This window comes from Hemicordylus capensis, chromosome 3 (genome assembly GCF_027244095.1).
Source record: "Hemicordylus capensis ecotype Gifberg chromosome 3, rHemCap1.1.pri, whole genome shotgun sequence".
In the NCBI taxonomy this organism is placed as follows: Eukaryota; Metazoa; Chordata; class Lepidosauria; order Squamata; family Cordylidae; genus Hemicordylus; species Hemicordylus capensis.
In genome coordinates this window covers 314,025,877-314,041,347 of record NC_069659.1, presented here as the reverse complement: position 1 = coordinate 314,041,347, position 15,471 = coordinate 314,025,877, and the positions used below count along the sequence as shown (strand labels likewise).

Sequence of the window (15,471 nt, the reverse complement as noted above, 5' to 3'; positions counted from 1 at the left end):
GTAAGAGGACGCAGCCAGTCAAAGGTCTAAGTTGAATTGAGATACTGTGTTCCAAGGTTGTTCTGTGTGCAACTCAGAGATGGTTCCATGCTGCGCAGTCAGTCTCATTCATCTTGCCTGCATACATATTTATACTGCATTACTTAGTACTTAAAATGAAATAACTTGGTAGGGGTAGTTGAATTCTTAGGGCATCGGCTTCTCCAAGGTTGCAGGCAGGAGTCTCTCTCAGCCCAATCTGGAGATAGAACTTGGAACCTCCTTCTTCTTAGAGCAGCCCCAACCCTTAAGAGGAATATATTAGTGCTCACGTGTAGTCTCCCATTCAAATGCAAACCAGGATGGACCCTGCTTAGCAAAGGGGCAATTCATGCTTGCTGCCACAAGACCAGCTCAAGATTTTCTGAGACAGAAATTGATTCATAAGACAACTGCATATTATTTTTTTGATGCAAGCCCACGTTTGGACAATAATTATCTAGGAACTTGTTGACTCCATGATGAATAGAAATGTAAGAACTGTTATTTATTTTCAGAATACCAATACAGTTCAATGAGTCATTAACAGAACTCCCATAGTAGATTTAAAAGTTAAAAACTTCGCAATATTTTACTAAATATAATGACTATATTTTACTAAAAAAAAAAAAAAAAAGATGTAACATCTTGGTATTTTTCTACAAAATACAGTTATCAATCTAACTTGCATTTTGCAGTCCCCATGGAGACCATAAAGCAAATGTGGGATTGAATCTAAAATTCAATAAAAAGAATGAAGAGGTCCCTGGCTATACTAAGAAAGTTGGAAATGAGTGGATGTATTCTTCTGCAGTAGAACAACTCCTTGCTGAATATTTAGAAAGGTAAGCATTACACAAGAGACTGCTGTGGATCTGCCTTGTACTGCAACAATTCACCTACCCCTGAAGTGGGCCGGCAGCAATAATGCAGGTAGTGAGAAGTTGGGTTTTTTGCAGCCTATTAAGCATTCTGATCACATTCATCAGTAAGGCTCTGTCTGTCAGAAATTGTTTTGCTCCATCTGTCAGAAATGTCTAGTGTGTTTTTGTTTTTATTTTTGCATGGGTGATTTGGATTCCTTTTTGTACAGTAGAAATGGCCTGGAGTCTCTGATGCATGGGATTTTTATTTTTAAAATCATCTTATAGTACATACATTGAAAAACATGCAAATAGATACCAAAGAAAAGTACAGAAAGCTACGTGGTTAGTCTCTGATGCTTGGGCTTTGCACTGTTGTCCACTCTGAATGCCTGGATGCAGCCAATCTGGGATTGTTGTAAATTTCCATTTAATCCTTTTTGGTAATAGCCAGAATGTTTAACAAATTGTAGCCTGAAAAGGAGCCTCAGAACACATCAGTGTTGTCCTCTGCTTCAATATCTCCCCAAAAATGATTGGGGGAAATATATGTGAGTGTGTGCATTTATATATTAGTACATATAACTGATGAGGTCTTGCATGATAAAGGCTAGTTGAAATTGCATGGGGCTGCATCTGGCTTGCATAAGAGTTGGGTTTTGTTCTTTCAGTGGACTATGCTATTTAAAAGCCATCTACCCTTGAAAATCACTGCTTTGGTTTGTTTGGAGTTAGGCTCTGATATAATGTAATGGTTACTATCAGTGAGCGATCTTAATATAGGAGGTATATTTCAAGCTCTGTTACCTGATTAAGCTAGCCTTGGAGGAAATCAGAAGGCAAGACAGAAACATGATTGCTTGATCTGCTGAGCAGACAACTAAAGAGTTCTTTGACTGATCACCTTGACCCAGAAAAACAAGCAAAATTAGATATGAGCTTGATTATATATTATTAATACAGTAAAACATAAAACACATTTCAACAAAAAATATTGCAACGAGCACTCAGTATGTGTGTGTGTGCACCGACACACACACACAGAAGGGGTTTCTTTGTCAAAGTGTTGGACATTGTATTATATAAAGCATTTTTGGTACCATCTTGCTTCTAGTTCACTGTCCAGTGCTGCCCCTTTTCATTTTGTTCATTCCAACACAAAGCTGTATGGCTTCCCTGCCATTTTGTCCTAGTACTGAAGTAATTAAGGTCCTGTTAGCACTGCAACAAGAATTAAAACTGTTTAACTGTTTCCATGTCCATTTAATCTACTAGTGTTAGGCAATTTCTTTAATGGTGTGCTAAAGCTTTGTAGTGATATGGATTGAAAAGCAGTGTAAATTGGAAAACGCTCTACATTTGTTTATCAGTTCTGTGTTTGGCAGCACCCTCTTTAAATATACTGTAGTGAATTTTATATCCAGTGAATGCAAAATTAGAGCTAGGTTCAAATTCAAACTCTGTGAAAGGTGTATTGAATGTCCCTGGCAGCCTACAATTTCTTTCATTTATGTTTTGTCAGATGGGAAATATTTATTAAAATGGTGGCTAGGGTGAGTTTGTTTGTTAAGTAGAAAAGGACCTGCCAGTAGGTCTGATACTTTTAAAATAGGACTAGGAAAAATTGAGGACAGATTCTATCAGTGGCTTTTTAGCCTCAACAACTAAAATTTTGTATCTCTGTTTAGATGCAGTGGTTGATATCCTGACCAAATTTAGACAAGGAAGTCTTATTGACATTAAAAGAACAAGTTAGGCAGAGTAAATTTAGTCAGGATGTCAGCCAGTATGACTACCAGATGCTGTTGAAAAATATCAAATGCCAGAGGACATTCTTGGAACAGCATTCTGAAATTTAATCAAGGGCAGTTTAAGTCAATGAAACATTTCTTGAAATGTCCCCAAACTTATTCAAAGTGGCTGTATCTTATATCCCAAATCAGTTTAAAGTATTGCCTATCCTTGCCTCCCCACTATTTTTTTTAAGCGTATGGTTATCACTCAGTGCCTTTGAAAAATATATTTATGCATTCTTTAGGGTCCCTGAACTGAGACCCTAAGTTCTGTAGGTAGAGGTGTGTGGCTTTACAGAATGTGAATAAAAATTTATGGAAAATCTGCTCCTCAAATATTTTTATGCATTCTCTAGGGTCCCTGAACTTTTTAGTTTCATAGCCAAAAACAGTCAAGAAGATATATTCTATGAAGATGATATTTGGCCAGGTGAAGAAGAAAATGGGTAAGTAGTTGATGAATATCCTGCCGATCACTGTATTGCTGGGCAGAAAAGACATATGTGCAAGAGGAAAGCCTGCATCCAGACACTGGGGTTGTACCTGTAGTACCTCTTGCTGGATTTGTGCTGCCCCAATGTTACTAAATAGCTGGGATAGCAAATACTGACAACATCAGTCTCCAATAGTTGAAAGGACTGATTCAAAGTATCCTGTCTGTATCAAGTTCAGCACCATGGAGTTGGAATCATTTGGATGAGTACGTGGCCCAAAAAGCTATCCAGTAAAAGCTCTGTAATATGCACCACTTGAATAACCATCTTGAAATAAAATTGTTTGTTGATTTAATTATCCCAGCTTTACTTTAAGCTAGAATAAGAAGCTGATCTAGGAAATAAGCACAAAGGTTTACTAATCGTTTATTGTGATTCTGTTGGAAGTGCACACTGTGGGCCAGTTCAGATGGTTATCAAGATATCTTGAAGCCCCTTGAGCTCATGTACCTCTTTCCCCGCTTTATGTTTTTACCTCATATACCATCACATCCTAATTTGTTTAAACTATGGTCTCTGTGAATTCAGGAACTGTAAATTCCACAGTGGCTAAATTTTACTGTGGCTTACTTCCAGGTCATGAACCAGAATGTGAAACTGCAATTGAAGCCTAGTTTCATATTTTGTTTTGTGAACCAGAGTTAAACCACAGTTCCCAGCTTTGCACAAACTTCAGAGCTGTGGTTTAAACCTGTTCAGAATGTTGACATTAAAGTGCTGGAGTTCAGAAGGTGGTGTGGGATGCTATAGGCTGAGGGGACTACAGGCTGCATTCCTCATCTAAATGTGGCTTTAGATCAGGGCTGCAGCAGGGCTGCACAACTTTGGCCCTCATAAGAACAGCTCTGTTGGATCAGGCCCAAGGACCATCTAGTCCAGCATCCTGTTTCACACAGTGGCCCACTGTTTCACACAGTGCTGGAAGCCACAGGCAGGAGTTGAGGTCATGCCCTCTCTCCTGCTGTTACTCCCCTGCAAGTGGTACTCAGAGGCATCCTGTCTTTGAAGCTGGAGGTGGCTATAGTCCTCCAGCTAGTAGCCATTGATAGACCTCTCCTCCATGAAGTCATCCAAACCCCTATTAAAGTCATCTAGGTTGCTAGCTGTCACTACATCTTGTGGCAGAGAATTCCACAAGTTGATTATGCGTTGTGTGAAAAAGTACTTCCGTTTACTGGTCCTAAATTTCCTAGCAATCAATTTGATGGGATGACCCCTAGTTCTAGTGTTATGTGAGAGGGAAAAGAATTTCTCTCTATCCACTTTCTCCAAGGGTATTATAATACTAGCAGTTTTATTTTCAACCCCCTTCCTAATGATCCCTAGCATGGAATTGGCCTTTTTCACAGCTGCCACACATTGAGTCGACACTTTCAACGAGCTGTTCACCATGACCCCGAGATCCCTCTCCTGGTCAGTCACCGACAGCTCAGATCCCATCAGTATATACTTGAAGTTGGGGTTTTTCGTCCCAATGTGCATCACTTTACACTTGCCAACATTGAACCGCATTTGCCATTTTGTCACCCACTCACCCAGTTTGGAGAGATCCTTTTAGAGCTCCTCACAATCTGTTTTGGATTTCGCTACCCAAAAGAGTTTGGTATCATCTACAAATTTGGCCACCTCCCAGCTTACTCCAACTTCTAGATCATTTATGAATAAATTAAAAAGCACCGGTCTCAGTACAGATGTCTAAGGGACCCCACTTCTTACTTCCCTCCATTGTGAAAACTCTCCATTTTATCCCTACCCTGTTTTCTGTCCTTCAACCAGTTAGCAATCCATACATGTACTTGTCCCCTTATCCCATGACTGCTAAGTTTCCTCAGGAGTCTTTGATGAGGAATTTTGTCGAAAACGTTTTGGAAATCTAGGTATACTGTGCCAGCTGGATCACCTTTATCCACACACTCAAAGAACTCCAAAAGGTTTGTGAGGCAAGCCTTTTTGCAGGAGGGCAAATCCCTCCTGTGATGTTGGACTTCTAATCCCATCATCCCTGACTACTGACCACTGTGGCTGGGGACGATGGAAGTTGTAATCCAAAAACAGCTAAGGGGCTGAAGTTGTGCAGTCCTGCTTTAGATGATTATGTGAAACCATAATTTCTGGATCATGTGAAGCAATCCTAGATACCTTGCAGCTTTTTTAATGGCTTGTTAAATGGCTTCACTTTTAAAAATTAATATATCCATGAAGACTGCTTTATATACTAGTACTGGTGTTATGAATCATTACTCTGTTACTACTTACTTATCATTTCTCTGTTACTTACTACATATTCTATTTAATGGTTTATTCATTGACTTACATAATAATGGTTCTTGACTGACACCTAGATGAATGTCATGATGGTGGAAGAGTGTTTTCCTTTACACAAGGTGGGAAGGGGCCATTTTTGCCAACCTCCCTTCCCTCTGTAAGCTTTATGCCTCCACAAAATATCACCATGAGTGTTGTGGGATATATTTTTGGCCATCAGGAATATTTATTTATTTTTATTTATTGTTAAATTTATATACCGTCTTTCATTAAAAACAATCTCAAGGCGGTTTACAAAAGTTAAAAACAAAATAAAAATGACAATAAAAATATTAAGCTAAAAATATAAAACCAATCTAATTTAAAATCTATAAAATACAAACATAAAAACTATACGCAAGTAAAACACATAGAGTAAAACACATAGAAGCAGCAATAAAAACAATCATGTAAAGGCCTGGATAAAAAGCCAAGATTTAACAAGCTTTCTAAAAACTGTGATGGAATCCAAGGAGCAAATGGCCACTGGGAGAGCATTTCAAACTCTGGGGGCAGCAACAGAGAAGGCCCTGTCCCGAGTGCACGACAGCTGAGCCTCCCTCATTTTCGGCACCTGGAGCAGAGCCCGCTCAGATGACCTCGTCAAGTGAGCAGCAGCTCTTGGCGGTCCCTCAAGTACCCTGGGCCCAAACCATTAAGGGTTTTAAAGGTCAAAACCAGCACCTTGAATTGGACCTGGAAACGAACTGGCAGCCAGTGCAACTCTTTCAGAATGGGTGTGATGTGCTCCCACTGGGCAGCTCCAGATAAAACCCTAGCAGCTGCATTTTGCACTAGCTGCAGTTTCTGGATATTCTTCAAGGGCAGCCCCCGTAGAGCGTGTTACAGTAATCCAGCCGTGATGTGACTAAGGCATGGGTAACTGTGGCCAGATCTGCCTTCTCGAGAAAGGGACGCAGCTGGCGCAGTAGCCAAAGCCGTGCAAAGGCACCCCTGGCCACCTCCTCCACCTGAGCTTCCAAAAGCAGAGCCGGGTCCAGTAGTACCCCCAAGCTGCGTACTTGCTCCTTCAAGGGGAGTGCAACCCCATCCAGAATATATTTTTGGGAGGCAGAGGCAAGGAAGGGGTGGTAACCAAACCCTCATCCCTACACAATGAAAAGCATTCTTCTGCTAGTGAAGCATTAGTCTGGATGTTGCTCACTCACTTAATCTCTTCCATTTCATAGCCCTTTACACTTTTGTTTGTTCTTTACCCCCATGTGTGTTGAAACACCAGCCAATTTAGGGTGATATTTGAGATATCTGAGAGTGGATTGTAACTCATGGAAAGCTTATGCTGAAATAAATTTGTTGATCCTAGTAGTAATGTGGTTGCTAAGAGTCGACACAGACTTGATGGCACTTCATCAATCAATCAATCAATCAGTAGTAATGCAAGACTCTTGTTGTGTTGTGTTTTTTATACCTTTATCTCAGCAAAGTTCATTTGAACAATGTGCAAATCTTGATAGAATTTGTTTGAATAACGTATTAAACCCTAGTATAAATCAAGTATGAGTTGAACTCTTGGTAGTATTTACTAATATGAAATAATTTTAACTTAGTGCTGAGAAAGTTCAAGAAATAGTCGCATGGCTAAAAGCTCATCCTGTCAGCACTCTTTCTCGTGTCTCTTGTGACTTACAAATTCTGGATACAGCAATCGTTGAAAAGATTGAAGAAGAAATAGAAAAGTGCAAGGTACTGAAAAAAATTATTGGAACTATGGATGTGTCTTGTAATTACATTACATAGGAATTAGACTAAATTATTCACTTCAGGGTCCACTGATTTCGTTAGAAATTTCTATTCAGTGATTTGGCAAAATAGTTTGCTGAAAGCTTAATTTTGCATTTTAATTCACTGTACAAGTTATAGAAACTTGGAAGGACATCAACAGTTTATCAGCTTTTTCCCTTTCTCCCTATTTCTTGTTCTCAATTGAAAAAATGCATGCAAATTATTGGAAGACCTAAAATAGCTCACTCAGAGCTTTCAGTCAGATATTTGAGAACCAAATGTGATCAGTGCTCCCTCACAAGCCCCCAATATTTCTATAATATTTCCAGATAAATTCCCTTTAGCTGGGCAAAATAATGAGACCTTTATCTTGCTTGTGTATTCCTTTCATTCCTTGAGAAAAGCAATGAAACAGTACTATATGTTCGTTTCAAAGAGCTCCAAAAGTCAGATGAGATATGAAGATATTAGACTTTCCCAGGTTCCATGCTGTTGATAACTAACGGTTACATTATCCCTTAGCCATGACTAATTGAATATCAAGCTGTTGATGTATTAGGATAGGGGAAATTTTAATTGTATTACATAGAAGGAAAGAGCAACAACTTCAGTATGACTGACTTAAAAATAAATACAATTGTAAGGCAGTTCAGGCATAACATGGAGCCAGGTTTAAATCCTAGCTTCATATGACATCCCAAGTCTTAAGAGCACATTCTCCTCCCTCTTCTTCAGCACAAGCCTCAGAAGGATTCTACTTTGGATTCTCATTAAGAACAAGCCAGGATAGTTTATTACATCTGAAAAGAGAAGTTCTGGCTTATTCTAGCCAGAGTTCCAAAATAAACCAGAGTCTGAACCTGGGATTATTTTTCAGACTCCAGTTCTGGTTTATTTTGGAACTCTGGTTAGAATAAGCCAGGATTGCTCAATTCAAACATAATGATCCTGGCTTGTTCTTAACAAGACTCTGAAATAGAATTCTTCTGAACCTTGTGTATGAAGGGGTGGGGGAGCCCACATGTCCCTGTGGGTCAGGGACACTGTATGAATCCAGAATTTTCATAATGACTCTGTGTAACATCTGAACCAGTCTAAGGGCAGTCGTAGAATCCTGTTGTTCTTCATTTCATCTTTGTATTTTCCTTCAGCAAAGAAAAAGTAATAAGAAAGTCCGTGTGACAGTGAAACCCCACCTATTATACAGAGTAAGTTCTGGTTATTTTTAAATGAAGAATATGAAATGAGATATGGCCTAAGTAAACTATTTTTAGCCTTCATAAGAGATATTATGCCTTTTCATTGAAGTATAATGAATTAAGATGTTCAATAGTAATTTAATCGCTGATGGTCAATTGTTATGCCATCCATAGTGGTAAGAGAGTAACTGAGGTTATCAAGTAATTGTATTATCTTGTTCAGACTTTTTCCTTAATTCTACTGACTCTGGAGCTGTGCAGAGCATTTTACAAATAATGTAGACCGCTGAATAATGTAGTCAGTTGAAGCTAATAGAAAGCACCTCTGGTCACCGCCTCAACCTGGGACACCAGGGAGAGGTTTGGATCCAGAAGCACCCCTAGACTGCCTACCTGTTCCTTCTGGGGAAGTGTGACCCCCATCCAGATCCGGCAGATCAAAATCATCCCCTGCATTCCAATCCTATATTTAAAATTAATGGCCGACATTCAGACTACATTATTCAATAGTGTTAGTCAAGAGTTACTCTAAAGTACTTAATTTCACTAGAACTCCTTTCGAATAATTTAGTCATGATGTCAGCCAGTGTTTTTAGGGAAATATGTCAGTGATCTTGTAAAATGTTACAGTTCAAATGTGGATAGTTTTGCTAGAATGTAATACTTTTGTTTCAAATCAGCCTTTGGAACAACAGCATGGAATTGTACCAGATCGAGATGCAGAGTTTCGATTGTTTGACCGTGTTGTGAATGTAAGAGAGAACTTTTCCGTTCCCCTTGGACTCCGTGGTACCATAATAGGAATTAAAGGAGGTAATACTTTACCTTATGGGCAGTCTTTTTTTGGCTTTAAAAGATTGTGATGGCAGTTTATTATATTATATAGTTGCATTAGGGAATGCATTGTGATTTTAAAAAATTGGCTGACGTTTAGACTAATGCTGTGAGTGCACTACAGGAGAGGGGCCATTTTCCTACAGTGGAGAAAAAGTGTACTGTATGTGCATACACAGATTGCATGGATTACTCCTTCCTCTCACTCAATAACAGGGCTAACCAGCTTTCATTCCCCTTGTATAGAGGGAGGAGCTCACCAGGTTGCTAATGTCATCTGGATTGGTCACAAGATTTTTTGTCTAGTATATAAGGATTTTTAAAATCAAACTTATACATGCCTCTGGTCTAAGATACATCAGGAGCAGAGTAGAAATTTTCTAGGCTGTTCTTGAATCCCTTTGTGTCACCTTGAAGATGAACATATATTTTCTATGGCATGTTCATTTATGAGCCAGGGCCTATTTTGTCAGACGCTTGAAGTGTCATTGGAAAAAGTGAGTGTGTAAACATACTATCTTTGAGGTGGTCTGTGTTACCTCACAGAATGGGTTCTGTACCTACGCAGTAACCCAGCGGAAGAATTCAATAGCTCCATGAGGTGCTCTTCAGCTCTGCTGAATCATACGTGTGGCACAACTGTTATTTTCAGTGGGAGCATGCATTCTCCTCAGTTCCTTCTCGCATTGTGAAGGTTTTGGTCTGTTTGTTCCTGGTTCCTGTAAAATTTACTCATTAGATTATTTGGCTTAGACCTTCAAATATCTCTTGGTTTCTCTTTTGGTATTTATTTGTTTATTTATCCCACTATTCAAACACAATGCTAAAAACAATATAAAAACAATTCAAAAATGATTAAAACTATTTAAAACCAATTAAAATACTTTTAAAAACAACAACACTTTGCAAGCCTTGGAAGGCCAGGCCAAATAAATAGGTTTTTAGAGCTCTCTTAAAGGTCGACAGTGAGCCTAAACTGTGGATCATCATTTGCTTCAAACTTGTTCTTCTACCAGTAAAATTCCTGGCTTTCTGACAATGATTCTGTTTTAAGGTTTCTCCATCGTCTTTATATCTCAACTATGGTGCTAATGAACTATTAAAAAAAACCACAAAAAAACCCACCAACCTTTCAAGCACTGTAGAGGGACTCTACCCTTCTGACAGGCAGGACGGGTGCTTGATTTGCCAGGGAGGTGGGTGGATCACAATGTGAAGTCCTGCAAAATCTGTTTGTCTTTCTCAAAACAAATGCGAAAAAGCAGATAACTCAATTTAAGAGCAGCATTATACAAGACCACACTCTGAACCCCAACTCTAATGCTGAGCCTATCGACATTGACAAGACCGATGTCAGATTATTTTCAGCCCTTGAGCTCAAGGTCAACATCTCCCTAAATTCAGTGACTAAACCTCCTCTACCTAACAAATACCATGGCGACTTAACATTTAAACATCCCATGACTGTCGATAAGGGATATGGACATCATAAGAAGAGAAAGCATGAAAGAGCTGGTTCCTTGAGCCTTCGGGCTCTAAGCACCACCACACTTCAGTGACCCCCAAAAAGACATCAGTGCCGCCTCCATTGAAAAGGGCTTTGACTTCAGGGAAATCCCTGCAGACACCATTTCCATCCACAGTACAAGGAGGGTGACAAAGCTTCAAAGATACCAGATACTGCAAAATTCTTGACGTAGGACACCGCAAGATCCTTGACATCAGGATCAACACAGACATCGACTTGGATACCGAAAGCTTCTACTAAGTCTACTCCACCAACTTCATGGACTCTGCGCCCAATATCAATGGCTACAGCAGCTGCACTGATATCAACAATATCGATAGAGTGGATTTTGGCGACCAAGACACACACACAAGGAAGGAATTAATGTGCATATGCATGCACACACCAGGAAGTAATTAATACAAGCACATATGCATGCACGTGCACGCATGCACACTTTAAAATCTTTTTAATTTTTATTAATTTCCAAGGAATTAATGCGCATGCGCACACACACACATACATACACCAGGAAGGAATTAATATGTGCACACACACACAAGGAAGGAATTAATGCACATATGCACGCACACACACAGAAACATATCCCAGGAAGGAATTAATACAAACACACACACGTGCGTGCATGCATATATACACACACACACACCAAGAAAGAATTAATGTGCACACACACACACATGCACACCAGGACACACACACAAAAGGAAGGAATTAATACACACACACACACACTTTTAAATCTTTTTAAAAAATTAATTATCAAGGAATGCATGTGCGCATGCACACACCCCAGAAAGGAATTAATGCATGTGCGCGCACACACCAGGACACACACACACAAAGGAATTAATATGCACATGTATGCACACACACACCAGGAAGGAAATAATTCAAGCACACACACGTGGCAGCAGTGGTGGCGGCATGGCTGGGGATAGGGGGGACCAGGACTGTTTGGGCAGCAGTGGCGGGAGCAGCACTGCGTGCCTGGCAGAGATAGCTGCATGGGTGGCTGACATTTTGTGTGCACGTGCGTGCCTTAGAGGGAACACAGTACTTAAGAAGGAGCAACCCTCCTTCTGAAACCTATAAAGATATTCTAATCTTTGAGGTGTTGTTGAGGTCTGGAGCAATTCCCATGCAGATTGTGCTGCCTTGGCTATTAATGGCAGCATCAGTAGTGTTACTGGCTAATCAGTGTAAGTGGCTAATTATGTGAAGATAATTACTGTTTTAATTAAGTCACGTTGATTAAGTAGGTGGGGACAGACTTAATCAATGCAAGCTTATGACCAGTGTTTTCTCTAATAAGAATTCCCAGATGCTGTTGACTACAATTCCCATAATCCCCAGCCAAAGGCAATTTCTTCTGGGGATGCTGGGAGTTATAGCAAACAACATCTGGGAATCCATGTTAGAGGGATTCCGTGTGTGTGTGCACGCCACACTTATGACCCACACTTACTGGGGATTCCTCATCCATGGTTGTAGCAGATTAAAGCCTTTGTCTCAGAGCTAGCTCACCTGAGGGAAAGAAAATGCCAAGTCATCCCTGCTGAGCTGCCTGAGTGGGCTTCTTATAAAACTATTCTCTATTACCGGTAGATTCAAAATGCTGCCACCAAGCACCCTAAAACTTGCAGAGAACTGGACCAGTGGATTGGGTGCTGTAATCCAAGGTCCCTCTGTAACTGGGTATTGGGCAAATACAAAAAACCTTCCACGTGTAGGCTTACACGGGATGAAAAAAACGGTTAGCTTCTAAGCGCTTGAGGACACTTTTGCACTAGAGAAATCACCCTTACCCCCCCTTTTTTCCTGAGTTAAAAACCCACTCTGAGAGGCTTGTAAAAAGGAAACAGAAAAAGGAAAATTTTATTCAAAAGGCTACAAGGTTGTTTCAAGCTTCAGTAATAGGTTGCATTTAGGCATGCTTAAAAGTTTACAGAGTCTTTTGCAACGCCCGAGGTGGGTTGAGCGTAGGCTTGTGTATCTTATTTCAATTGCATTGCAGGTAAACAATAATAGAACAGTATCAGGAATATGCAAAGCACACACAGACAAATAAATATAAGTTCCTAGCGCACAGTCTGACTTAGCAGACTGTTTTCTATCCTGAATTCCCTTTTCCTTGAACTCACCCAGTTCCTGATGAGAATAAAGCTTCCTGCAATCCTTTTTTTCAAGGATCTACAGAGTTATTCCATGAGAGAAACCTCAGTGCTGGCTTCGACCATGAGGGAGCAAAACTCCATATACCCTCACCAAGCCTTTCCGCACCCACTTCTCTCCAACAAAGACCGCCCTTCTTTTTCTTCAGAATTCCCAGCAACTGATCTCTAGGTTCCACCCACCTGGTTTACTGATTGGCTGCCCTGGAGTTCACCAGCCTGTCAGTGGAGCACTCCCTGTTAACTCTTTAGAGGTGGAGGAGGCTGATAACTACAATGGTGAATAATTGCGATCCTCAGTCCGCATCACAAATGGGATTCAATGGGTTATCCACACCTGTCAGCGTAGTGTAGACACACGCTGAGCCAGTCTGTGTAGCAGAGGTGCAGCCATGGACATCTAAGAGCATTGCAGGCCTGTTATTGCTAAATCTCGGCTGGCTGAATGCCACTTGTCCCTCTAAGAAGTTGGACACTGACTGCTCAGGGATCACATAACTAGTTAATGTGCCAGAGTCTCATTCGATATCGGAATAAACCAGACAAACCGAGACTCTGGCACGATAACTAGCTATGTGACCCCTGAACGGTCTGTGTCCAACTTCTTATAGGGACAAGTGGCGTTCAGCCACCCGAGATTGAACAATAACAGGTCAAACAACTGAATAAGGGGTGGGAGTGGGGAAAGCCCCTTGATCTACAGTTTGAATGTGTACGGTCTTCATTCTCTCCGTAGAGGAAACCTGTTGTGCCTTCCATAAACGGTATTCCTTGAAATTGTATGGAGGTCTTGTGGATGTTGTGCAGTGGTACTCTCTACAATCTTCCCAACTTACAGGTGCCATCGGACCATGGGAGCCTTCATACCTAAGTGGTGACCCCCAATGACCGGAACATTTACAGTGAGATGTAGCTTGGGAATATTTCCTCCCTGCATTGCCTGTCTGAAGAACACTCCTGGTTTGACAGGATGGTCTTGGAATGTAAACTCTTGCTGGAGATATAGATCGTGTCTTTAGTACAGCCACTGTTTACACATGCAAGGCTAAAGATGCACCGGCTCCAAAACTGGTTTCTATCAGTGTTCATACCAAAGTGCTGAACCTAACTGCTAGGAAGGTAAGTTGCTAGACATCCTCCTGAACCAAAGAGAAGAGTCAATCAGGAGAGACTGTAGTTGTAAATGGAAGAAGTTTACACTATGCAACTACCAAGAGCTTTGATCCATACAGTGTCTCTAAGAAAAATCCTATTATACTTGATGAGCCTAAAGTAATCGGGACTCACTAATAAGTCAACATGAACATGCTCTCTGTTAGACATCTGGGTTAGCATGGATGCATTGTGTTCTCCCACTCCAACGGAAAGGGATTCATTAAAGAGATCAGTAAATTATTTCCACGAGTAAGACAACCTGTTGAACCCTAGAGTCTCTGCTTTGTTTTATCTACATTAACAGAGGCTCCTCTTGAGCCACTAGTCTCCTCCTCCTTAAAGTGCTTGTTACTGAAAACCGCATCCTTAGTTGCCATTACATTGGCAAGGAGAGTCAGGGAACTAACAGCTCTTCAGACCGACTCTACTTACACTAAATTTTACCCTGACAAAGTTGTTCTAAGGACAGCCCCATTCTTCAGACCAAAAATATCAGAATTCTATCTGAAACAAGATATTGTCTTGCCTACGTTTTTCTTAAACCCTTCTATACCCCTGTAGAAAATTCTGCACTCCTTGGATGTCAGAAGGTCCCTTTATTACAAGGACAGAATGAAACCATCCAGAGACACAAATAAGCTATTCATCTCCTATTTTAAAAAGTCAACCTGTATAAAGGCAGAAATTATCACATTGGCTCGTGAAAATATTTTTCATATTTTATAACAAGCAAGGTGTCAAGCCTCCTTCTAAGGTCGAGGTGCATTCCAGTGGAGCTATGGCCACATCGGCAGCCCACATGAGCATCAGCATGACAGACATTTGCAAGGCAGCTGTGTGGTCCTCAGACCTTCCATTCGTTAACCATTATGCTGTGGACATCTGCTCAGTGGCGGAGGTCAACTTTGGTCGGGAGGTTCTTAAAAAGGTGCTTTAACCATATCCTAGCACCTACCATCATTGAGGTGAGCTCACTAATCACCCATTTTGTGAGGGAATATGGATCATCTCAAAGATAAACACGTTGCTTATCTGTAACAGGTTATCTTTCTGCTGATCCATGTTCACTCACAACACCCACCCCTCCTACCCTGCTGCTAGGATACTTCCACGGTAATAGTGACTTACCTGACTTATCTGGACCTTGTCCATACACAATCTTCGCTCATTGCAGCAGCCGATCAGGAACTAAGGAGAAGGTGCTCTCCTGCTGAAAATAACGGTCCCGCCATGCATGCGATTTGGCAGAGCCAAAGAGCATCTATCTCATGGAGCTATTGGATTTTCTATGGGGTTACTGAACAGGCACAGAACTGATTTTGTGAGTGAACATAGATCACCATAGATCACAAACTGTTTCTCTCCC

The 15,471-nt window shown here is 40.7% G+C and overlaps 1 protein-coding gene across 5 annotated transcripts in view; it reads left to right on the top strand.

Annotated features, from left to right (window-relative positions):
- Positions 1–15,471, top strand: part of XRN1 (5'-3' exoribonuclease 1) — a 120,434-nt gene that overhangs the window by 69,860 nt on the left and 35,103 nt on the right. For all 5 annotated transcript variants that reach the window (XM_053306886.1, XM_053306889.1, XM_053306887.1 and 2 more), the window contains 5 exons: positions 717–863; positions 3,031–3,120; positions 7,041–7,176; positions 8,367–8,423; positions 9,095–9,227. In XM_053306886.1, the coding sequence (XP_053162861.1) occupies positions 717–863; positions 3,031–3,120; positions 7,041–7,176; positions 8,367–8,423; positions 9,095–9,227 (563 nt within the window). The remainder of the gene's footprint in view (positions 1–716; positions 864–3,030; positions 3,121–7,040; positions 7,177–8,366; positions 8,424–9,094; positions 9,228–15,471) is intronic.